The following is a 25,296-nucleotide window of genomic DNA, read 5'->3' on the forward strand; positions in this document are numbered from 1 at the left end:
ATACAGTTTTTATCATGTATCAGTCCCCCCCAGTCTATAAGATAAAACCCAAGATGGGCTTTCCAGCATCTGGCCTTTCTGACTTGCTTGTTTCTTGCCACTCGCCTGGCTCAGCCTGCACTTCGACCACTAGACAGGCTGCTCATTTTCACACTCTGGTGCATTTGCTCAGGCTCTAATCTTTGCACAGAATGACTTTCTGTCTAGAGAACTCTTTCTTACGCTTAAAAAGGCAACTCAATACACCTGCGTTGCATAAAGTGTCCCTGGATACCCCTTTCCTCTCCAACTCAGTTCTGGGCTCCAGAGTGCATTGCTTCTGCCCTTATTATAGGAAACACCCCTTTGTATTGCTCATTTGCCATCCTTCTCAGGTCGTGACATCTTCACAAGTCTCTGCTGGGCCTCACTCACATTGTATTCCCAGCCCACAGCACCATTCTTGGAACACAGTTGAAGGGACATAAAATATATTTTTGTTTGCTTCATCCAGCTATTACTAAAAGACTGAGGTTTGAAAACATGCAATCACCTGTAAGCTACTCTTTCTTTGCCCCATTCCCTTAATCAAAAGGGTGGTGGCAGCGGTAGTGGTGGTGGAAGAGGCAGAGAGCATCCAACATCCACACACGCCCCACAGTCAGTTCTTTGACATTGGCTTCCACCCTTTTCATTCATCTTATATATCAAAATTTCTCCTGAATTAAAATGGTGGAATATGATTTGCCCCTCAAGTCCCAGAACACAATGGTCTCATTCTGATTCTGTTCAGTTGTAAGAACCTCTGATGCTTTGCCACACCCTTAGCAGCCACGGACAGCCTGATAAAATTCCCTCTGGCAAAGAAAGGAGGAGAAGGGAATTTCTATAATCCTTACTCTCCCTATCAGGGTCTACCCTTGGCTGGCCATGCTCCTGAAATCTCAGACCCAGTAGCCACATGGCAATGGGATTTCAGGGACAATTTATATGGCCCTGGATCCTCAGTTGCCTCAGAGAGATGCCCCATCCCTCCCCATGTCCAGAAGTAAGCAGCAGTGCCTAGAAAATGATAGACAATCAGCAAATGTTTGTTGAATGAGTAACAAAATGCAGAGGCGCAGAAGGCGTTCTCAGAGTGCTCCCCTAGACTGATGTCAGTCCCTGCTTTTCCAGCCTGTCTACACCAGAGACTCTTTGCAGAAATGAGCAAGACAGAAAAGAGGCAGATGGAAAAAGTCTTGGGAGAAACATTTCTTCATGATCCTGTCCTGTTTGCTTCTGAGAAGTACCCCTGGATCAGGGAATAGATGCAGGTTTCCCACCCTGGGCTCCCTGCCCTCCCAGGCTGCAGGCAGAGGGAGGGAGATAGTCCAGCTTGGAGACAACTTTAAGTGAATTCAATTACCATAGCAACCAAAACCACAAGAATGGAGATTAGGTTCCAGATAGCATGACCCAGGCATCCACGACGGGCAGCAACCAGAAACCCTAGGCCATCACTGAGAGGCAGAGGCCAGGGTGGGGAACAGGCAGCCCCAGCTCATCTCCACAGCACCCCCAAGTCACCTGCACGTTTTTGGGACTATTCAGCTCTCTCCTTCCAAGAAGCAGGCACCCCTGCCTGCTGGCAGCTGGAAAGACCTGGCACTGACATTCTGCTCACCTCTTGTTTCTGGGGTGTCCTTCTGTGGATGATGAAGCACCTGCCTGCCTTCTGCACTTCTCTGTGGCAAAGCATTTTAAAGTAGGAGCTGTGGGGTCAGGCTGCTGGGTTTCATATCCCAGCTCTGCTGTGTGATCTTGGGCAAGTTGCTGAACTTCTCTGTGCCTCTGTTTGTCATCGGAAAAGCGTGGATAAAAGGAGTGCTGTAAGGGCTAAAAATACCAATATATATATATATATATATATATATATATATATATATATATATATATATATAAAGCCTTAGCACAGTGTGTGGCATACAGTAAGTACCCAATGAGAGTCTGTTATTACTGCTATCATTGCTATTGTGTTTAATTTGATAATAATGAGGATGATGATGATTCCAGGCCTCAGCACCCCATGGTCCTTGGCTAGTCCGTTTATGAGCATTGCCTGTGCCAGGTCAAGGTCAAGGAACCCAGACTGAGGCAGACCGAGAAGGCTCCCGGGGGGCTGGCATGCAGGTTCACAGGCGCCAGCCCCCTCCTGCCCCAGAAGCCAGAAAGAAATCCAGAGGATGGCACAGGCCACTTGGCAAAGGCCAAAGGTCTTGCTCTCTGGGCACTTCATCGAGGCCACCAATTGTGGTCAGCCTGGGGAATCCCAGGCGGTCGGTGACCTCATTCACCTACTCGTTTCCCTCAAGTGTCTGTGACCACTTTAGCCCCAAAGAGCTGTTGCCTCTCTTGAAGGTGAAACCCTTCTCTGTAAAATGGGGATGAAAATAAAGGCCCATTACAAAGAGATAATGGATATGTTCGTGCAGAGCTGAGGGCAAATGTGGTCCCTGTCTTGAGTGTGTGTGTGGCTTTATTTCCCGTGGGGCAGTGTCAGCTTTCTGAGGGCACAGAGGAGCTTCAAAATTGCAAATGACTTGGGGCCACGGCTGTGGAAGGTTTATCCTTGCCCACCTCTGGGGGAGAGGCTACTTCACAAACATGTTTTGAGTCTGACCATAGACTGTGCCAGCTGCTGGGTATGCTGCGACAAAGAAGACATTGGGAGTTCAGCTCAGTGGTGAAGGCAGAGCTCAGAGAAGTCCTCTGCAGTGCTGCAGCCGCTATTTGAGAGGGAGAAAGTGATGAGGACACAGGACGCAGAACAACCAGCCCCACTTGGGGCAGTGGAGTGGGGCATCAGGGAGGACGTGTGGGCTTAAACAGGAGAAACATTTTGCCCGATGGAGGAGAGGAAGGACTCCGCAGGCAGAGAGAACAGCAGGTGCCAAGAGGGAGTGTGAAAGGCTCTGGTGTGTTTGGGGGAACGTGAGACATTTAGGGATGATAAGGCATGTGTGTGCAGGCATGTGTTTGGGGATGATAAGGTGGTGAAAAGAAAGGGAGAATGGCAGGGGATGAGACCCACAGATTAATCTCTCCTTTTATCCCTCAAGCAATCAGCAGTTCCATAAGCCCAGGATTTGTTCAGCCTTTTTATTGAAAATTCATTCCCCTGTAACCAAAGGAGTTGGGCTTATTTCAAGGAAGTTGCGGTCTGTTTTTTGAGGGTCTACATTGCTTCTAGGACTTACATGTCCACGGCTTCCACCAGCCCAGCACAAACAGCTCTGGCTGGAAAGCACACCGAGAACTGGCCATCCCTCTCCCCACGTACTGATTTTCACTTTTGCATCGGGGAATGATACTGTCATCCACCCCAGCAGCATAGCCCGACCTGATTGTCCTCTTATGGCTGTTCCTCATCCAACCAATCAGAGTCCTGGTCAATTTCACCTCCAACATATTTTTCTCATATCCCCTCTTCTCCATCCCCAGTTGCTCTGTCCTGGTTGAGGCCCTTATCGTCTCTCTCCTGCAACACTGCAACAGTCTGCTAATTGGTCCCGCTGCTTCCCGTCAGGTCCTCTACAAATCCATCCTCCACTCTGCTGGGCCAGGGATTTTTTTTTCAGACATAGATCTGACTGCACCATGCATCTGCCTGAAGCCCTCTGGCAGCTCACCGTGCCTGCAGGTTGGAGCCCAGCTTCTTAGCCCAGTGTACCAGGTCTCCGTGAGCTGGCCTCCCCAGTCTCGGCCCCTGCTGGGCCCTGCCTCTTGCTTCATTCCCCAGCCACCCTGAGGACCCGGCACACACTGAGCTATTTTGTGTCCTGGTGTCTTTGCTCTGCCTGGTGTTCTCTTCATCCCTGTAGTCATTCAGCTGATTTCTTGTTCTCTTTCCAGACCTGGCTCAGTGTCATCTCCTCCAGGGCATCTCCCCTGACCCTTCAGACTGGACCAAGGGCCTCCTCCCTCTGCTTCAAGGCCCTCCCATAACACTGACTCTGTCACTGCCTGCAGCTCTGTGGCCTCTACCTCCGCATCTTTATCTGAAAATGGGAAGAATATTAGGCCTACCCTGTGAGATTGTTCTGAGGATGAACTGAGAGGATACTTGTAAAGCGAATGTCTGTTCACCCCTCATCTTTCCCTATGAGGTTAAGTAAGCCCAAACATCTAAATTTAACCCTCAGTGCACTCAAAATTACTTTCTCAATTTCTGTCTTTCTCCTTAAACCATGAGTTCCAAGAAGGCAGGGTCTGTGTCTATATTACTTGCCACCATATAAGTATGTGTTGAATGAATGAATTGTTTAATAAATGTTTGTTGAACTAATGGGCAATGGAGGAATACCTGTTGGTTTGATTAAAATGTTTATTGAATGCTAGGCTCTGGCCAAGGGCATCCTTGTTAAATATTTGGGGAGTAGGGGTCTCTGCTGGTTTGTAACTGTTAGGTTCTCCAGAAAAGCCATGTTCTTATAATCCAGTCTTATGGATGCAGACCTCTTGTCGGTGGGACATTTTGATTAGCTTGTTTCCATGGAGATGTGACCCCACCCATTCACGGTGGTCTTAATTAGTTTACTGGATTCCTTAAAAGAACTCGGGGAGAGAGAAAAAGCTGAGAGCTGACACAGAGGGGAGAAAGACAAAAGCAAGACATAGACATTTGAAGATACTAAGCCAAGGAACGAAATTCAGAGTCTGCCCCAGGAGAAGCTAAGTGAAGAACCACCAAAGCTTAGAGTGAACACCACCAGAAATAGGAGCTGAGAGAGCTGTTTGCAACCAGAAGTCGAGAGAGGACAGCAGACATTGCCACGTGCCCTCCCATGTGGCAGAAAAACCTGAGATGCCATAGGCCTTTCTTCAGAGTCAAGGCATCTTTTCCTGGATGCCTTAGTTTAGACATTTTAATGTCCTTAGAACTGTAAATTTGTAATGTAATAAATCCCCTTTATAAAAACCAATCCATTTCTGGTATATTGCATTCTGGCAACCTTAGCAAACCCTACAGGGTTTCAGATAAAGCAGAGAATACTCACACACCCTGGTCAAATTGGCCACCTTGAGTTGAGGCTTCAAAGAGAGACAGCATTTGAACAGGGCAAAGTGGGAAGTAAAGAGAATTTTTTAGGGAATAACAGTCCATAACTTGCTCACTTTCACATCCCTCATCACTATCCCACCACTGCAAGCATTACTGTAATTCATGAAGAAGGCTGTTGTGTTTCTTTTCTGACCCACTTTAGGAATCTAGAGTGAAGAGAAGGCCTGCTAACATTGAACCTGTATTTGCAGAATTGACTCATGGTTGAGACATCATGAGTTTGCCACTTTGGGGATCCCAGTCTGTCATGGTGGATGTTGCCACCCGTGGAGCCATCAAAGTGGTATTCTCTCTCCCCAGCAAAGGACAAGGAATTTTCTAACATTTTAAAACATGCAGCTGTTTTTTGTTAGTGTTTTTTTTTTCTTTCCACACTGAGCCCACTGCCTTCATTCTTTATGACTCTGGGCATGATTTAACACATGCACTTAAAAATGAAAGAACAACTTTTTAAATTTGCAGTAAACGTATTGTTCAATAGATTTGATTTACTAGTTATGAGCCATGGAATAGCCGCCAGGGCAATTTATCGTGATGTTGTCTCAGGTGTTGGAGTCCACTGCCTCTATCTACACTGATCCACGTAAAAATAATCTAATGGAGGGAAGGTCCACACTGGATCCTGGGACGAGTTTGGTTGTAATTGCTACGCCCTATTCTCTATGTCAGGTCCCTCTTCCAGAGGATGACACAATGGCTGGTAGGGGGAAGAGGGTTTTGTCCCATGGATTTAGTAGCATTTGTTCCAAGTGATTGGTTGGGGTCAAGGAACAGAGATTTCTGGACATTACAGCTTGTGAGAGATTTACAGGGCCCTGCTTGCTTCTCTGGTGATTCTGCAGAGGAATTAAGTGGCTGGAAAACCTGTGTGTGTGTGTGTGTGTGTGTGTGTGTGTGTGTGTGTGTGTGTGTGTGTGTGTGTGTGTGTGTGTGTGTGCGCGCGCACGCGCGCACACATGCACTGACAAGAAAGAGAGGGACCAAGTCTAATAACTTAGGGGAATTCAGAAGAGTCAGTTTCTTGAGAAAAGCCTCTATAAGACAATCTCTGCTCTTGATAGCTAGAGCAACCAAAACTTCTTCTTTTCCCTCATAATGGCTCTGAGGTGTGGTAAGTTCTAGGCAGGGTAAGTAATGGCTGCTGAGGGAGACAGAGGACAGAAGGAAGGTTGTCCAGCACTGAGGAGTAGGTAAGGCCTTCAAAGGAAAAGCATTTTTCCAAGCTGAGCCCTATGTTTGTCAAGTGGGGAAGATACAGTTTCTGCAGAAGGAACAGCCAGAGAAAACTTTTAAGATTAAAAGAAAATCTGTATCAGTTAGGGCAGGAGCACAAAGACCAAGGAGGCCACTGGTAGAAAATGGGAAAAAGCAGAAGTAAGCAAGGATTTGATCACATGAGATATGCTATGTCATTTTTACTTCATTCTGAGGGCAGTGAGGACTGATAGAAGGTTTCAACCAGGTTGCATTCTGGCCACCTTAGCAAACCAAAACAAGGTTTCAGATAAAGTAGAGCGTACTTGCACACCCTGGTCAAAACAGCCACCTTGAGTGGAGGCATTTTGACTTGTGGTCTCCAAAGTGTGCTTTGACTGCACTGTGGATAAATGGACTGAAGTATGTGCTTCCTTGGTTGGGCTTCTGTTTCCAGAAAGTTCCTTAACTATCCACAGGCTGGGAAGCACTGCCCTGGGTCCTCGGCCCGTTTCTCTGTGTTGGATGCCCAGCACCTGTCCAGGAGCTAAGGTGGGAAGGAGTTGCTGTCCCTCCTTTCAGGAGGGAGAGACGAATGGGGCAGTCAGGGCTCATTCCTCTTGAGGATGTTGTATCCGTGGTAGGTTTACCAGTGAGTACAGGAGGGCTGCAGGTAGCCAGAGGGCTAACTAGGGAAGGCAGCAATGAAGAATCAAAGCCCGGATTAGGGAAGAGCCCTTCCATGCCTTCTGTGCCTCCTGTGGGCAGCAGCTTTTCTTTGCAGGTTTGGGGAGGAGTGCATTGTGAGTGCAGGTCTATCTAAGACCACATTGTCCAATACAGCTCTCTGTGATAATGGCGGCATTCTCTATGTGTGCTGTCCAATGTGGAAATCAGATATGCGCTGTCCAGACGTGACCACTGAGCACTTGCAATGTGCCTGCTGCAACTGAGAAACTGAATTTTAAATTTTAATTAATTTTAGTTTAAATAGCTACCCGGGGCTAGTGGCTACCAGATCAGACAACACAATTCTAAGGATGTGAGATTTTTGACAGAAGGGTCTATCAAATGCTGGGCATGTCAGAGATTCTTGTAAATGATTCTCACCTCGTGCGTCTGGAGGCAATGTAGTGTAGGGAAGGATGCTGAACTTTGGAGTCAGACTTTGGGTTCAAGTTTGATCCATATCATTGTATTGGTCAGGGCAGGCTTAGCACTTTAACACAAATCACCAACATTTCAGGGGTTTAACATGATAAAAATTTATTCTTTGTTCATTTACAATCCAGTGGAGGTTAGAAGGGGGTCTCTGGTCCACACAGTCATCCAGAGACCCAGACCCTTCCTTTTTGTGACTCTGCCATCTCAACGTCCTTGAAATTCTCTTCTGAATTCAGCTAGATGATGGAGAAAGAAACAGAGTATGCAGGATTGCTCTGCATCTTTTCTTTTTAATGGGACAGGCATGGAAGTGTCATAAGTCAGTTTTATCTGCATTACCTTGACCAGAATTCAGTTACATGGCCAAACTTAACCACAAGGGAGCCAGAGAAATGCAATCCAGCTGGACCCAGGGAAAAGAAGAAATGAGTTTCATGAGCATCTAGTCAGTCTCTCCTATAGGCACCTACTAGCTGAGTGACATTAGGCCTCAGTTTTCTTATCTGTAAAATGAGAATAAAGTAAGAATTGGTAGAGGTGAAATGAAATATTTGAGGTGAAATGAAATATTTTATGTGAAAAGTGCTCAATCCCCAGTGGGGACTATTATTCCTGCTTCTCAACTTGTTCTCATCACAGCTATTGGGCAACAAGCCTGTCTGATACCAAGAAACTTGTACCTGGAAGCACCCCTGCCAGGTGTTTCATGCATGCCTCCTTGTGCTCAAGGAACAGGACAGATTTTGGACAGAATTCAGCAAGGCCTTGGGCTTGGGACCCAAGGGATCCCTTCTGGGACATGGACAGGTACTGGCCAAACATTTTTAGCATCACGGGGTGACAGAGGAAGGTCTTCTCCCTTGGAGAAATGGGTTTTGTTGCCTGTTAGGAGGACACAAGTACTGAAATCTTTGCAGATGAAATTATATGATGTCTGGGACTTGCTTCAAAATTAACTAGGGTAAAATGATCTGAATTGGGGTACAGATGAAACATGACTGCCTGTGAGTTGGTGATTATCAAAGCTAAGTAATGGGTTTCTGGGAGTATTTTATACAATTTTTCTTTTGTATATGTTTGTCATTTTCATAGTAAAGAGTTTTTTGGTATTCTTAGTTTCATGGGAACCCTTCTTCCTTGAGGTTTTTGCAGCAAAGTCCATAATCCCCTCATGACCCTGTAGCTTAGGAATAGTAGCTGGACTTTGTTTGCTCATTGACTCACCAAAACAACGAACCATTTTGCAGTTGGGTCTCCCACAAACCCAGTGAGGCAAAACAAAAATCAAGGGAACAAAGAGCACATACACACTCACAAAGAAGTAAGCCCTGCCTGAAGAAGAAACATATTTGGGTATGAGTATCATAGATACAGAGCACTGCAGGGGGCCTTGGGGCTCACGAACTATGTCAGTTTAACAGAAGGTTATAAAATTGGTGCACAAATTCCTCACTGCAGCACATCTGCAAAGACTGGAGACTTGGTTTCTAGCTGCAGAATTCAGAAAGAGCCACCTTCTTACTTGTAGTTGCATTTGTGGGGCCAGTTTTAAAATCAAATGGTGACTCTGGAGTCAGGAAGAAACTTCTGTCCCCTCAAAACCTCCCCCATTACTCTGATGGATGCCTGAAATTCCACCTGCACCACTTCACTGCCTTGGCCTAAGCCTCTGTCCTGTTAAGATGGGACTACTTTATTTCTGGATAGGATAGTCACTTACACTATAGTGTAAATTATCTTAACAGCTCTTGCTAATGAGGAAGGAGTGAGGAAAAAGGGGTACATGTAGCTCAGGCCTTCAGAAATGGAATGCCATAGGATGAGAAGAAGGACCAATAAGGAAAAAAATGTCTCAGAATTCACACATTTCCTCAGGTCTCACTATGAACAGTGATCACATGGAAAGAATGTGTCCTAACCTCTCCGAAACATGACATGTCCTAGCCTCTCCAAAAACAAGCATTGTGAAAGCTGTGCCCAAGATTGAAAAGAGCTGTTTTCAGATATATGTAGAGTTAGTTGTAGTATTCTGATAATAGTGAACATTTTTATTTGTTATTGTATATGAGACATGTACACATTATCTTTTTCAATCCTCCAAACCCTATGAGTTGACACCATCATTACACCCATTTTAGCAACTGGTAAATGACAGAACCAAAATATGAAGCAAGGCTTATCCAGAGCCCATAATCCAACCACTAAACTTCCACGGTCCCAGTTTTGTTGATGTGGTTTTCATGCAACTCTATAATTAAAATCCAGCAAGCTTTGGTCTCTCCTTGAGCCAAGCCAGGGTTTGGCTAATGGCTTTTTGACAGGCCCCCTTCCCGAGTACAAGTCACAGCTGTAGGTAACCAGGGACATTTCCATCTGACTGCATTCTGGCCGTACCCAGGAGGTGATATTCTGAGAATGTGACTGACATTCTGCCAGAAAAGAAAGAAAAGAGTTTCCTGCAAACCAATCCGGTTCAAGAGGAGAACACTGGCCAGGTCTCCGCAGGTAGCATCGACTAGGGCTCACTTTGTAGATCCAAAGAGCCTTTCCTTCCTTCCACACTGGAGTAGGGGGGCTTTGGGCTCTTTTAATCTAGTCAAAAATCGAACACTCTCATCCTTTGTCTCCATCCTCATGCCAATGCTTCAGAGCAATCAGATAGGACCCAGAGATTGACCAGCGGACAAATTTGTCACATATTCGCGGTTACTCACAACCACGGAAGCCATGTGAATCAGAGCTAAAATATGTTCCTAATGCCAATTTATTGAGCATCTGCAGTGTGCCAAGCACAAGATGGCTAAGACATGGCCTTTGCCTGTAACAGCTTAAAGACCAGAGGGAGAGGCCACAATGCAGACAACTAAGGAACACATCAGTAAGAGCCGTGCTTCAGGTGCACAGGACAATTGAGAAAGCCCAAGGAGGGGGACAGGGAGTTCCTCTCGGGGTGTGGGGAAGCAACTTACCAACACCTTCTATGTGACTTTTGTGCTAGGTATTCATAGTTTGGGGCTGCGTTGAAGTTTGCGAGGAAGACAGAGGAAAATAGCAAGTGGTGGAGGGCATTTCAGGAAAAAATGACAGCATACAGCAAGACATGAAGATATGAGTGAACATGATTTGTTCAGTGAACAGAGAAATGGCCTATGTGCTAACAAAAAAATGTCTGTGAGTGGAAGGTAAGGACAGAAAGGAAGTGAGGAAGAAGACATGATCAGAACAGTTTCTTTTAAGAGGAAAAAATAGATTACAGAAGATTGGAAGAGATGGTGAGCCGCAGCAGAGGGAGGTTTGTGTACAAAGATTGAGATGTACAGTAGATACTTAGGGGTCAAGGACTGCTCAGGGCAAAGACCCTAGGCATCTGGGTGAACCAGAAAGTATGAGCTCAGATAAACTCTCCAGGGAAAAGAGCAGATAGAGAAGCAGAGAAGGTCATGGATGGAGCGCTGCAAAACACCAGCACACAAGCAAAAGGAGCCACCAGAGGAAAACAAAACAGTCATTGAGCTTAACAGCTTTACATCCTCGGCTTCCACCCACCCTTCTTTGAATTGTGTCTAGCAAGAAATTAAACAAATTATTAGGGTGGGTTTTTTTTCCTCCCAGTGCCTGCCTCCCTGGCTCTCCTTCTCCCCTTCCCACCTCTGCCTTCACCTAACCTCTCTCTCTCTCTGAGGAAGGTCTTGATGCGCAGAAAGCCCCCCACAGGGCTGTGCCTCCCCCAGGATCAGCCTTAGTCAGTGCAAGTGTCCGTCTGTGAAAATCCACGGGAAGAGCTGCACTGGAGCCCCCAAACTTTGACAGCTTCTTATTTGCTGTAACTAAGTAAGCGACACGCTGTTGAGATGACCACCCAGTGAACTGGAGGCCTCCCAAATAGGGTTAGGGCTGCAAGAAATGAGGGTTGCCCCACTCTCCCAGGGAGGGGCCAGAAGCACCTGCCATTTGGGAGGGCCGATCATCAGGGCCACCAACTTGGGACAGCACATCTAGGTCTGGCCAAGCTGGACAATATTGGATTACACCTAGCAGGGGAGCTCCCAGCCTTCCAGACCTGGGGTACAGCTCCTCAGCATTTTCACCACCACCACCTACTGCATCTTGGAAAATCAGAGAAAGCCAAGTCACCACCAAGCTTTGGAATCCCCGGGCAGATTTGACCTGAAGGAAACACAGAAGTCACCACCCTAACCTGAATCTATGAGCCCCCATTCCATACCTAGCACTACAGAGCTCAAACAGGAGAGGCCAATAGGGCAGAACTTCTTCTTCTTCTTCTTTTTTTTTTATTTTTCTTTTTAATTAATTTTTAAATTTTTTAAAAAACACCAAACAAATGCAAACATTCTTAACTTTTGATCATTCCATTCTACATACATAATCAGTAATTCATAATATCATCACATAGTGGCATGTTCATCATCATGATCATTTCCTGGAATATTTGCATCTGCAGACCTTCTATTTGATGAAGGGTGCCACTCAACTCTCAGAAGGACCCAAAACCAGCAGTCTGGGGCAGTGGTATAAGGAAGGGTTGGGTTTCACTATAGATGTGTAGCTTGGGATGCATCCTTATCCATCAACCACCCTCAGTTTTCCCATCTATAAAATGGTGGTAATATCTACTGTGCAGAATTATTGGAGACCTAGCAAGGGAGCTCAGCATATGGTGGCTCCTCAATTTAAGAATGCTACGCCTGATACAATCCAAGGGCTTGCTGTGGTGCTTTGGATGCCTTGGACAGCTTCCCGGTGCTCAACCAGTCCCTCAAGTCTCCCCTCCTGTAGTGGCCTCCTGGGTCTGTCTCCTTTCCCGAGATGCCCAATGACCGAGATGGAATGAACTCTCATAGAGCCGAATAAATGCTCATATGCCCAGCGGTGGGGATAAGAGATGGGAAGCAAATGAGTGGTAGGATCAACAGAAGGGCCCTGAGCCCTTCCCCTGAGGGAAGACTCAGGGGAAATCGGGAGAGGGCCCTTCCTGCTGAGGCTCTCTCTGGAGCTCTGTCTTGCTTGGTCAGCATCTTACGTTGAGTAAATAAGAGAGGCCCCACCCATGTTAAGACCCTTCCTGGGGCTTCCCCTTCTAGCCATAAAATGAGCCCTCAGGAAATGCCCCATGGGTTTTCTGACATGGTCTAACCCTTCCTTTATCCCTGTGCCTGAGGCCCTCCCTCTTCTGGGACTCAGGGAGTCAGCCATCTCAACCAGGTGAACTTGGCTGTGGGCTGTGTGTTGTGGCCTGGCCATTTCATTGTTATATGCAGATGTGCATGTGCACAATCCAGCAAATCCATCTTCCCGGGCAGATTTCTTCACACCTCTGGCCTGCACCCCTACCCTGAACAACCACCATCACCAACAATTACATTGCACTTCCCATGTTCCAGGCACAGTTCTTTATCTGTGATAGTTCATTTAATCTTCCCAGCGACACTGTGAGGCAGATAGTGTTATTTCTTGCCATTTTACAGATGAGGAGACCAGGGTATGGAATGGTTAAGCAGGTTGTCCAAGATTACAAAGCTAGGAAACAATGGAGGCAGGTTCAAACCTAGGCAGTCTGACTCCAATGTCTGAGTCTATTAGCTCCAAGGTACACAGCACCCTGAACGCAGAAAACCTGCACCCCCTAGAGGTGCCATCCCACCCCACCCCACCCCCAAATTCCTGCCCCATCATGAGGCAGATTGCTGAAGTGGGATGGCCACAGCATGCAGGTGGGAGCGAGCCTTCAGGACACTCGGAGGCATAGCTTCAAAGAGCAAGCCTGAACAGAGGAGCCTTGGGAAGCTGCCCTGCAGACACACCAGCCTGGTATGTCAGCCAAGAGGCAGCTGCCTTCGAGCTGGACTAACTCTTAGCCTCACAGTCCACACAGTGACAAGCTCTGCAAATAGCGGCCAGAGCCACGGGATAAAGAAGAATCCTCATGTGTGCACAGCTTGGAAAGGACACACACGCACACACACAGAATAGCCGTCCATAGAAGCACCGACTTGAAATAGAAAAGATAGCCCAAAATATACCCTGAGCCTGTGATATGCACACACACAGACGCATAGGGCCAGGGCGAGTGGAGGGAGTGAACAAATGCCTCCGCTGTGCTGGTGGCACGGGGAGGGTGGGAGGGGGAGAAATCTAGTGCCCTGGCAGCTCCTGATTTTCGGTTCCTATTTAAAATGTTTGAATTGGGAGCATTGACAAGTTCCCAAATTAGCTTTTTAAATAGAAGCTGAGAGTTAAAGGAAAAGCGGCCGTGTCATGGGGGAGAAGTAAGTGAAAATCCCGGCCAGGCTGAGCCAGAGGCAGAGGGGGGAAGGTGAGGCAGGCAGTGCTGGAAAGATGCTTCGGAGGCCTGGGGCCCTGTGAAGGAGGGACAGCATCTTCCAGCAACAGCACCTCCAGCTCCCAGAGTCAAGGGGCTTAGTTCCTCCCCATCACGTGCTCTCTTTTATTTTCCAGGTCACCTGGTTATAGGATTGCTGTCAAACAAAAACCATACTGGTCTAGACAAGAAATCCAAGTCTTCTATATTTTCTTCTGGATCTTCTGGCAAAAAGGAGGGAACCGTCTACAGCTACTTCACTGAGGCAACAGCTGTGAGCCTGGGAAGGATGGAAAGTGCGGGGTGGGGAGAGTGATCTGAGTCACTACCCGGTCCCCAAACAGGACTTATGCCAGGCCTGCAAGGCCACACTTGTCCCATTAGTTGACCTCTCCAGCGATGGAAAAATGCCGCCAGCTAACGCTCTAAAAGGCGCTAAGCTTTGGAGCAGACCCAGCCCCTGAGCTAACCTGAAGAGATGCAAAACAAAGGTGGGAATATACAGAAGTTCAAATTTGGGCAGAAATGAAATATCGGGTTTCAATTCTCCCAAGCTGGATTTGGGGGTGAAGGACTGAAGGAAAGCGCTTCTCCCTGGACCTGCCAGCCACAAATCTGAGGCACCTTCTCCCAGGGGTCAGAGTCCCAGCTACCTAAGTTTGGCAGTTTGGAGAAAATTAGCTCTTCCCCAGAGGGAAGGGACGAGGGAGGTGGGAGCAGTGCCAAGGCCTTCCCTGAATTCTTCCCCTGTCTGCCAGGGAGTGGCAGTGTTGTTAATCATTATTACGGTATGCAAATCAGTATGCAAATTCCACACAGCTCTGGGAGTCCTGGAAAAAGCTAATAGAGCCCTCCCTCCTCTTGAAGGGCCAATGGTACATCTTCCAAACTGACACACTGACGAGGGGCTTTGGGAGGAATGAGGAGAGAGGGTGAATGAGGGGCCCGGGGCTGCCAGGAGCTCAGGGAGCTCAGGCCACAATTACTGCGCCCCCCACCTCCTGTTTTCACCTTGAGCAGGGCTAGGGGTTCTCACAGGTCACAAGCCGGTTCTGGACTCCGGGAGGTCCTTTTCTAGTCCCCGGGCCCCAAATGCCTTTTCGAACACACCTTCCTCCTCCTCACAGCACACTTCGCTTTTCTCTAAGCCGCTGCCTCAAGCACTCACAACTCTGGACACCTTGAATTGTGATCGCTGGAGCCCAGCGCTCCAGCCCGGGTTGCGGCGCGGCGCCGCTTCACCTCCCGCGTTATACGCGGAGATCCCGGAATCCCGCACACGCAGGCCGGAACCAGCGGGAAAGCCGGAGCGGCGGGTCGAGCACGACCGGACGACTGTGCTTTCTGAGCGCCGCGGCCCGGACGGTGGGAGTCGGTGCCGAATGCCATTCTCCCCTGGATGTTCCGGGGCTCGGTCGGCCGGGTCCTGAGGCCACACGCGGACCTCCTTCTCCGGGTCCTGGGCCGAGGCACCAGGCAGTGGGGAATCCACAGGGCTTCGGGGAGGCACTGACGCGGGCTCAGCGGGCCCCAAGGGGACCCGCCGGGTTATGAGAGTTCACGCTCCCAAGTCCCGGCTCTGGGTTCTGGGCATTAAGTGCACGTGGCCAGGCAGGAAAAGCGAATCCCCACCTCGCGGCCCTGACCCGGCGCGCTCCGGCAGGAGAGCGGCTCTTACCCTGGGCAAGGGCATTCTGTGTCCGCCCTGGGACCTCTCCAGCCCGGGTCCGTGGAGCAGAGAACCGGGCTCCAACTCGCCAGGTGCTCGGGCTCCGCCGCACGCAGGTGCTGGTGCCGCGTGGACAGCCGGTGGGAACCAGGCACTCAGCTTGGGCCATACACACCCCCACGCGCGCACACGCCAGCGCTCCCTGCCACCTCTCCCCGGGTGCCCAGCCGCACACGCCCCCGACCTCACGCTCACGCCGTACTCTCCGCTCCGCCCCCACCCCGAAGCCGAGCTCACCTTTCCACGCTCGCCCCCGTGCCCACCCTCGCAGTCACACGCTCTCACCCCCGCGTCGGCACACTCCGCCACCTCCAGGCACACCCTAGGATTCCTCCACTCGCCCGGGGAGACGCACCAGGCTCAGCCTCGTCTCCCCGCCCCCCAGCCTTCACTCACGCGCGCGCCCTTCTGCACACACACACACACACACACACACACACGCTCACACTCACACACACCCACCCTTGCGCGCAGAGTCACTCCCCCTCGCACGCCCTCGCCCGGGGCACCCTCCCGCAGCGAGGCTCCGGGTGCTCCTCATCTCTCCCTCTGCTGCTCGGCGTCTCCAAGCTCTCAGGCCCCGGCCTGTGGCCGCTCGGCCGGCGGGGATCTGTAGGGAGCCCAGGGCGCAGCCTCGCCGCCTCCTCCGGGCTCTCCTCTCCGCCCCGCCCGCGCCGCGCCCCCCCCCCACCTCCCCCCCTCGGGAGAGGGGCCTCGCCAGGCAGCCGGTGGCCCGCCGGGCTCCGCTCCGCGCGGCGCCGGCAGCGGCGGGGGCAGGGAGCGAGCGAGGGAGCCCGCGAGTCCGCGAGCCCGCGAGGGAAGCGGCGAGGCTGGGAGGGGACGCGTTGCCGAGTCGGGGCTGAAGCGGCGGCGGCGGCGGCGGCGGGGGAGGGAGGGAGCCACGGACGGACGGACGCACAAACCGACCGAGCGAGGGAGGGAGCGAACGAGACTTCGCCTACGAGGAGGAGCCGCGCGAGCGGTGGCTGCTTGGCGCTTCCCAGCGCTGCCGGGCGCTCGGCGTCTCCGCGGCCGCAGCTTCCCCGCGCGCGCACTGGGCGCGGGGCCCGGGGCCCGGGGCTTTCTTCGCAGAAGGTAAGAGGGACGCGACCGAGCCTTTTGGAACCTGGAAGTGCTAGGAGCGCTGCTCCCACGCCTGTTGCTCCAGCTGCCCACGCGGCACTCTCCCACCCCCGCGCCCGGGTGGGTGGGCGCTGGGGCGCCGGAAGGATTGGGGGTGGGGCCGGCGCCGTAGGGGAGCAAGCAGCTGGCTCGGGGGCGTCGGTTCCCTCCGGCTGTGGAGCCACCTCCGAGCAGCAAGGTTTGGGGGTGGGGGTGTGAACCTCTGCCCTCTTTCCATTGGCCTGCCTTCCCTCGGGGGGTGCCAGAAGCAGCACCCCGGGATCCGGCGGCAGGTGGCGACGGCTTGCTCGGTCCCCCGGTTCTTTGTGAGGGGAGGAGAGAAATGGCTGAGGAGGGTGGAATCAGGGAGCGGATTGGGGCGCTTCGCAAAGTTCTCCAGCCTGGCGAGCCGGCGGTGTGCCTACCAGAGGCCGGGAGCCGGCACAGCTGGTCCTGCCCGACGCCGCGGGTTCCTGGCGAGCTCTGGGAGGGGTCTCTAAGTGACCACGGAGGCCGACTCGGCCCCGGGAAGGGGATGCAAAAGACTCACTCTGCGAGGTGTTTGCGCTGGGGTTGGGGGTGGGGTCGGGGCGGAAGGAGCTGGATAGACAAGTTACCTGGAATCAAGTAAATTCCTGCGGTTGCTTAGTGTTACCATTTGAATCAAGTCTGAGGTGTTTTGATTTTATCCCGGGCAGCCCTTGTATTTCAGCAACAGGCTGAGGTTCTGGATCTGGAATCTCATAGCAAAGAAGAAGCCCTGCTGTCTTTCTTAAGAAAGGGCATGTGAACTTTTTCGTGGTCTTAGGCACAATGTGATCTGTTTAAGATCGGAAATACCTTACTATATGATATACGCAGATATTTTGCATGACTGTTTGGTTAAATTTATGCGTTTTATACAGGTTACCTTTGCTTCAAGGGAGCCTGGGTGTTTATTGACTATTATAGGGCTCCTGGATGTGCACGAATTCAATGTGTTCATTTTCCGGTGTGGACAGGTTGGTACACCGACTGCAATAGCTGTGTTTATTATTCGTTGTTGTCGCCTATTTGAACGCAACCAAACGCAGGTACACAAGGGACCCCCAGAGGAAGAAAGATTAGTAGCCTGTTCCCTTTTGCTGTTGAGGCAGCTGGAGAAAAAGAGTTCAGCAAAGTGCCCAGGGCAGCCCAGGAGGAGACGATCTGTGTGTCTGTGGGTCCCAGGCCTGTGCCCCAAGGATTCCTGGCTTGGCTCACTCTGTCAGTCTCATACCTGCCTACCCAAACCCTGTGGGGAGAGGGAAAGGCCCCTGGATCAGTAGGGGTCTCCCCTACTGCAGACAGCCCCATTCTGGGCTAAGACTTCAATAAGAAAGATCGTGGAAAGTAAAAGTTTCTAGAGACTCTCTATTCGCATTGCTCTGCCGAGGTCATAGAAGGGCAGACCTTGGTGAGCTGACATTTTGCAGCCTCGAGCCCATGCTCAGGTTAGGCGTTAGAGCCCAGGAGAGGCTATCTGGCCCCTCTGCCCACTTTTGACTCTCTACTTCCAGAGTAGAAGCTGTTTAATGGGGCAGCTGACTTTTTAAGGAAGGAAAATTGTGTTTCCCTTTTTCAGAGCTTTTCACCTCTGTCATTTCAGAGCTCACCTGTTTTAAATGTCTCTTCCCCAGCCTCCCTCCCCCCACCCCACATCTTTCCCACTGTCAAACTCTTCTGCCAAAAACAAAAATAGCTTCAGATTTTTCATTTGTAAGGCGTCCACGTCCTAGTAAAACCTTGGCATTTGAGGCATGTGCAGTGCCATTGGCTGGAAATGGGGCCGCACTGTTGTGCCTGTTGCAGGAATTCATACCCAGGCCGGCTCTGGAGGTGTTGGTGGCTGTGAGCGGATGGAAGCATCGTAGAAGTGCTGCTTGAGCCAAGTCATGACTGCAGGGTTGGGTGCCGGATCCAGCCAGTGTGGCCTTGAGCAGGGGATCTGGTGGGACACTTTTCCTACCCTTCCTTATTTCCTGTCCCTAACGCAGACATGTACACACATACTAGCCCGTGGGATTATTGCTCGTTTTTTGTTTGTTTGTTTGTTTGTATCTTTTAGTAGGAGAACAGGCCCTGTGCCTCCAGAAACAGCCTGGTGCTGTCCTAGCCTTCTTTGGGAAGATTTTCCTGGATTTAATGCATGGGGTAATGTTTTGGTCTTTTATGATAGATTGAGAGGGGATTTTTTTCCCTTCCCTGAGCTCTCAATTATTCATGTGAAAGCAGTTTGTAAAATCCCTGTGGCCCTTGAAGAGGCGGAGTTTGGCATGGCATGGAGATGATGAGGCGACGCGGCTCAGCTCGGCCGGGACCGGTACCAGGGTTCGAGGCTTGGGAGTCAGGGTAGAACATCCCTCAGAGAATGGAAGGGGACGGATGGTGGCATCTCGGGGTGCAGAGCTACGTGTCTGGCCCAATTAGAGTTCTACAGAGTAACTCTTGACCCAGGGGACTCTTATTCTTTGCCACTTGAACTCCTTGAACCCCTGACTCCATGAGCTATGATCTGGAATAAAATGGATATTTAGTTTCTAAGGTTCATGGTCTGGGAACCCGGCCCCATTCGCCCTCCAGAATAGCCAGGGATTATGTGGGTATCCCAGGCCTCCGATTGTCTTGAGATCTGAATGGTCAGGTTGTATGCCCTGCTCTGGGTACCAGTCTGATCAGGAATTCTCAGAACTCCCTTTGCTAAGATGAGACCCAGGCTAACTCTGTTCCTACAGCAACAAGCTCAAATGCTCTACTTGCCACTTTGCATGGGTGGCTGTCACCAAGAGTTCTAAGTGAAAGCGGACTGGGCCAGAGCTGAAGTCCTGGACCCAGTATAATTAGAGATTATTTGAGCCAAAGGGCTCCTATCACTTTCTTGTCCAGTTCTTTCATTCTACAGATGAGGACTCTGAGGCCTTGAGAGTGGCAATGCTTATCTTCACACATTTGGGATAGAATTAAGCCTGGGGCGGGGCCTCCTGACTCCTTGTCTGCTACTCTTTGCCATCTGGGGAAGAGGAGGAAAGGGTCCTCTGCATCCTGCTCTCTCCTGGTGGGCTCATCAGTATTTGATTACACTTAAATCAGGTGAGCCGTGTGGTACTGGGGTGATTAATAGTCTATCTGAAAATAGCCAATTCCTATAGATATGGGATTTGAAGGAACCTCTCTAAGTCTCAGCCTTCTCATCTGAAACCTGTGCCAGAAATACCCATATCATAGGCTTGCATGTGTGTGTGTGCAGGTGTGTGTGTGTGTGTAAATGAAACGTTGTGTGTAAAAATGCCTCGTATAGCATCCAGAGCATTGCCAGGGCTCCATAAATATTAACTAAACCCAAATTGGAATTATCTGCAGCAAAATTTTAAATTTGAGGCTTGCTTTCCAAACTTTCCTTGCCACTTAGAAAACTTAGGTAAGTGTGGACTAGGGGTCTACAAATTCTCCTAGAACCCAAAGCAAATATAATTAGTTATAAAGTTAAATTTCTTGAAGAAAGATAGAAAAATGCATAGGAAATTTCCCCAAACCTGTATCAGTGGCACGTGGATTGCCCACTGCTATGGATGAATGATTACAATTCTTTCATCAGTTCTTGTAATCAAGAACTTACTAGGCCTGGGCGGTGTTTCTCCGTTTCCTGGGTGGTGATGTTTATGGGAGAGATCATTGTCATTCCTTGTATCCTTGTGGAATCTGAATTACCCTCCTTTTGTTAGGGAGCAGAGGGACCTGTGCCTCTTCTCTTTAGCACACAGATAGGAAAACTGAGGCAGAGAGCAGCTCCTTGAGAAACTGTCACCGAGGTCACAGTGAGTCAGAGGCAGAGACACTTGAATTGGTTTCTTCCTGTTTAGAGCTGTCTTCTGAGTTTACTGTATGTATGGACAACATCCACCCTTGAAAACTCCTGAAATACATTAGCAAGGTATAGAGTAAAAATCAACAGAATGTCAGTGGAGCCTATAACACTAGGAATCCCAGTTTGAGCACCTGTGTCCTCAAAGAGCTTAAGTGGGGTGGGGAGAACAGAGGAGTGGTATAGCATACATCCTTCCACAGGGAGGCTGCCTGGGTTTTCATTTCTCTGCCTGCTTGCCAGATGTGTAACCTTAAAACCCCTCAAGTTTCAGTTTCTTCATCTGCAGGATGGACAGAACAGTGGGTGGCAACCCCCCTCGGGTTGTTAGTGGGACTGATTGAGATGACCCATGTCAAGTATGTGACACTTACCAAGTAGGCAGTCAGCCCTGAATAGACAGTGGCTATGAATATCTGCATTTACAAGAAAGCCTTAAAGAGGTAGTGTAGCAAAATGCTGCAGGACATGGGCGGTGGGCTCAGACTGCTTGAGTAGGAATTCCCATTCTGACACTTTCGGGTTGGCAGACCGCAGAGTTTCAGTAAGCCTTGATCTTCCTTATCTGTGAAATGGGGTCATTAAAGAATCTTCCTCCTTGGGTTGCTGCAAAGACCAAAGGATATAATCCAAAGGAGGCACTTAGTACAATGCCTGGCAGAGAGTAATGCCCAAGTCATGTTAGCCAATATTATCAATAAGACATAAAGATAGTGTCTGTAAGCCAGGCTAGAGAGTGACAGGTGCTAAGAAGGAGGGCGAACACAATGTCAAAACCCAAAGGAAAGAGATGATCTCATGGTGGGGAGAGGAAGAGGCATCACGGAGCGGGTGGCATCTTTTTGACAAATAGGTAGGGTTCTAACAGGAGGGGTGAAGGGGAAGAATGTTCTAAACAGAGGGAAGAATGGCCCAGAGACAGACGTCTGCCAGGTCTGTGCGTGAATTAGACTGCCGTCGTGTTGCTGGAGGTCAGGATGTGTGCCTGGGGGGCATTGGGTTGGAATGTTAAACCAGGATCTGTTTTTGGAGATGCTGGAATGTTAGGCTAAGGAGTTTGGACTTTATCTTGTAAGCTGTAGGGAAAAACACAATCAAAATCTTGCATGGGGAGGGGGGGAGTGCAAGGGTGGTTTGGTGGTAGAATTCTCGCCTGCATGCAGGAGACCCGGGTTCGATTCCCAGCCCATGCACTTCCCCAAAACAAGCAAACAAAAGAAAGAAAGAAAAAAAAATTCCCCAAATGGTGCTGCAATAACAGGATACTCACATGGAAAAAAGAATGGAATGTACCCCCCGCCATACAGCACGCAAAACAACAACAACAAACCCCTGGCATTAGGGAGATTAGAATGGATTTCAGAGGGGCAGGAGAAATGGAATGGGGGGACGACAGATGAGCAGACCAGGTCCAAGGAAAGGAGGCTTAAGGGAGCTTAGGCCCTAGTGAGGGCGGTAAGAGGCACTGTGTCATGATTTGGCAGCTCTTTGGGTAGACCAGTGAGGAAGATGGCCAAAGTCACAGGTCTGGGGTCAGAGATACCATGAGCAGAGAGGTAAAAAGCAGCTTTTTGCAAGGAGGTAGGTTTGGTTTAAACCTGTCCAATTTCAGCGGCATCTCGGTAGAAAATGCTAGTGGCAGCTTGAGAGTGAGAGGAGGGACCAGTGATTTGAAAAACCTAAAAGGGTTGGGAGAATCAGGAGAAAGTGAAGTGGGCTTACAGGGAGAGATGATGACCAAATTCCATTATAAGGCTTCATGTAACAGAGAGGAAAAAAAAAAACCTCCAAGACTCACCTCGGCCTCATTTATTTAAACATGGAGTCAAACCAGCTGAATTCCAGGGGGCCCCAAAAATTCTGAGTTGGGATCTGTGGTGCATGATCAGTTTAGGATTGATGGAAAAGACTGTGTTAACCCCCGGCAATTTCCCATTTCTGTTACGTGTGTTTCTGTGTCACCACATGTCTTCCCACAGATGGTATACATTTGGGGATTGCAGAGTCATTTGACTAACATCTTTAAAAAGCCAGATCTGGGAAGGTAAATCTGTTTCCCAAAGCCAAATATAATCCTCCGTGCCATTGTTCCCTCCATGCACGCAGGTGATGGAGAAATACACACTCAGTGTGGTTCAGAGACTTTGGGGGGAAGGGAGAAGGTAGTCCAGCTCTGGAGGAATCTCCCAGGGTAGAGCAGGGGCCAGGTAAAAGAGATTGACATGGGAAGGAGAAGTCTTATTATATAACCCGAGGGAGCTACGAACGGTGGGCAGATGGAGACAGGAGGCAAGAGATCTGGAAATGGCAGTGAGCATGGATCGGCTTCCTCTGGAGTAGGGGAGGGACAATGCATGGAAGTCAGGTGAACTGAGACTTGATTGTCACAGGTAGGGAAGCAGACCTTGCCTACCCTCACGGCCTCTCCCACGTCTTTCTATCTTGGCTCTGGGGGGTCACAATCCGCCATTAGGTTGCCAGGACAAGGAGTAGGCGCCAGCTGGCCCCCGGAGTCGCCCTTCACCAAGGACAACTTTTTCCATTTGAGTTGGGGTTGAAGCATAAACAAGCCTGGGGGCTACTGCAAAGTCACTTGACATCTCAGAGACTTGTGCAGACTATAGGCAACTCCAGCCTTCTCCCCACCAGTGAGGAGGGGAGTAGAAAGAAGGCGTTTACCTGGTCTCCCTCATCCATACCCCGTTCCTGATTACCCTGGTGGGTGAGGAGTGAAATAAAAATTAGTGTGTTTATCCCACTTTTAAATTCGTTTAATGAGAACTCATTTACCCTCTCCCAATTTAAATTCGTAATAACGCCATAACCTTTCAGAGCTGATTATTAGCCGCATCTTCCCAGATCTTCCTGCTAAAGAGGCTTTCCCTCCAAATGCTCCTGAGCCCTCTTGGAGCTTGACAATTTGTAGGAAGTCAACAACATCTGCGGATACCACACTGCATGCCTGGCCTCCGTGTTAGGTGCTGTCCCTTCGTGGGGAAGATGGAAAAGAATCCACGTCCCCCATCTCTGGTGCCGTTTTCACAGTTTTATTAATTTGCCTTTGACACCTTTGCTCACCAGTGACCACTCCCCCTCACCGTGTCCCACCTGCAAGTCCTCAGCGAGCACTCACTCCATGATTTTCTCTCTCCTCCTGTGTCCCAGGGGTCCCTGATCGAACTCCAAGCTGGTGTGCAAAACCTCCGAGCCGTCGCCGGCCCAAGCGCTGGAGTCACCATGGCGGCCGGCGTTGCCGCCTGGCTGCCTTTTGCCCGGGCCGCGGCCATCGGGTGGATGCCGGTGGCCAACTGCCCCATGCCCCTGGCCCCGGCCGACAAGAACAAGCGGCAGGACGAACTGATCGTCCTCAACGTGAGCGGGCGGCGGTTCCAGACGTGGCGGACCACGCTGGAGCGTTACCCGGACACCCTGCTGGGCAGCACGGAGAAGGAGTTCTTCTTCAACGAGGACACCAAGGAGTACTTCTTTGACCGGGACCCGGAGGTGTTCCGCTGCGTCCTCAACTTCTACCGCACGGGCAGGCTGCACTACCCGCGGTACGAGTGCATCTCGGCCTACGACGACGAGCTGGCCTTCTACGGCATCCTCCCGGAGATCATCGGGGACTGCTGTTACGAGGAGTACAAGGACCGCAAGCGGGAGAACGCCGAGCGGCTCATGGACGACAACGACTCGGACAACAACCAGGAGTCGGCGCCGTCGCTCAGCTTCCGCCAGACCATGTGGCGGGCCTTCGAGAACCCGCACACCAGCACACTGGCCCTGGTCTTCTACTACGTGACGGGCTTCTTCATCGCCGTCTCGGTCATCACCAACGTGGTGGAGACGGTGCCGTGCGGCACGGGCCCCGGGAGCAAGGAGCTGCCGTGCGGCGAGCGCTACTCGGTGGCCTTCTTCTGCCTGGACACGGCCTGCGTCATGATCTTCACGGTGGAGTACCTCCTCCGCCTGTTCGCGGCCCCCAGCCGCTACCGCTTCATCCGCAGCGTGATGAGCATCATCGACGTGGTGGCCATCATGCCCTATTACATCGGCCTGGTCATGACCAACAACGAGGACGTGTCCGGCGCCTTCGTCACGCTGCGCGTCTTCCGCGTCTTCCGGATCTTCAAGTTCTCGCGCCACTCGCAGGGCTTGCGGATCCTGGGCTACACGCTGAAGAGCTGCGCCTCCGAGCTCGGCTTCCTGCTCTTCTCCCTCACCATGGCCATAATCATCTTTGCCACTGTGATGTTTTACGCCGAGAAGGGCTCCTCCGCCAGCAAGTTCACGAGCATCCCCGCCTCCTTCTGGTACACCATCGTCACCATGACCACGCTCGGGTGAGTCGGCGCGCGCGTGGGCTGGAGAAGGGCTGGAGGTTGCGTGGGGCCGGGAAGCTTTGGGTGGTGTCACGCTGGCGTGTCCGCTTCCCAAATTTTGGGAGCAAGGCAAGTCCAGCAGCCGAAGAGGAACGCGCATGCGTGATTTGGCTGGGGGAGGAGGGGTGGTGGCTTGCTCAGAATTGAGTTTCCTTTTGGGGGTGGGGCATGTATTTTCTAAAACTTGGAAAATTAAGTCGCTGTTTCTTTTTTCAGCCATGCATTTTTTTCTGTGTGTGTGCGTGTGTGCGCGCGCGCGGTGGTGGTGGTGGTGGGGACTTGCATTCCTTTATCTCAGTGCTGTGAAAAGGTTGGCAAGTGTTGTAAGAAGGGTATAGATTTCCGTTAACAGAAGTTACTGAGAGCTCTCCTTCTGTATTCCTTCCTGCATTTCTTCTTTGC

At 50.5% G+C, this 25,296-nt stretch overlaps 1 protein-coding gene across 2 annotated transcripts in view; it reads left to right on the forward strand.

Annotated features, from left to right (window-relative positions):
- The first annotated feature begins 6,208 nt into the window (after positions 1-6,208).
- The window catches only part of KCND3 (potassium voltage-gated channel subfamily D member 3), a 243,212-nt gene continuing 224,124 nt past the window's right edge, over positions 6,209-25,296 (forward strand). For both annotated transcript variants that reach the window (XM_077119905.1, XM_077119906.1), the window contains exons 1-3: positions 6,209-6,273; positions 13,919-14,055; positions 23,678-24,855. In XM_077119905.1, the coding sequence (XP_076976020.1) occupies positions 23,750-24,855 (1,106 nt within the window). In that variant the 5' untranslated portion in view covers positions 6,209-6,273; positions 13,919-14,055; positions 23,678-23,749. The remainder of the gene's footprint in view (positions 6,274-13,918; positions 14,056-23,677; positions 24,856-25,296) is intronic.

This window comes from Tamandua tetradactyla, chromosome 11, assembly GCF_023851605.1.
Source record: "Tamandua tetradactyla isolate mTamTet1 chromosome 11, mTamTet1.pri, whole genome shotgun sequence".
NCBI lineage: Eukaryota > Metazoa > Chordata > Mammalia > Pilosa > Myrmecophagidae > Tamandua > Tamandua tetradactyla.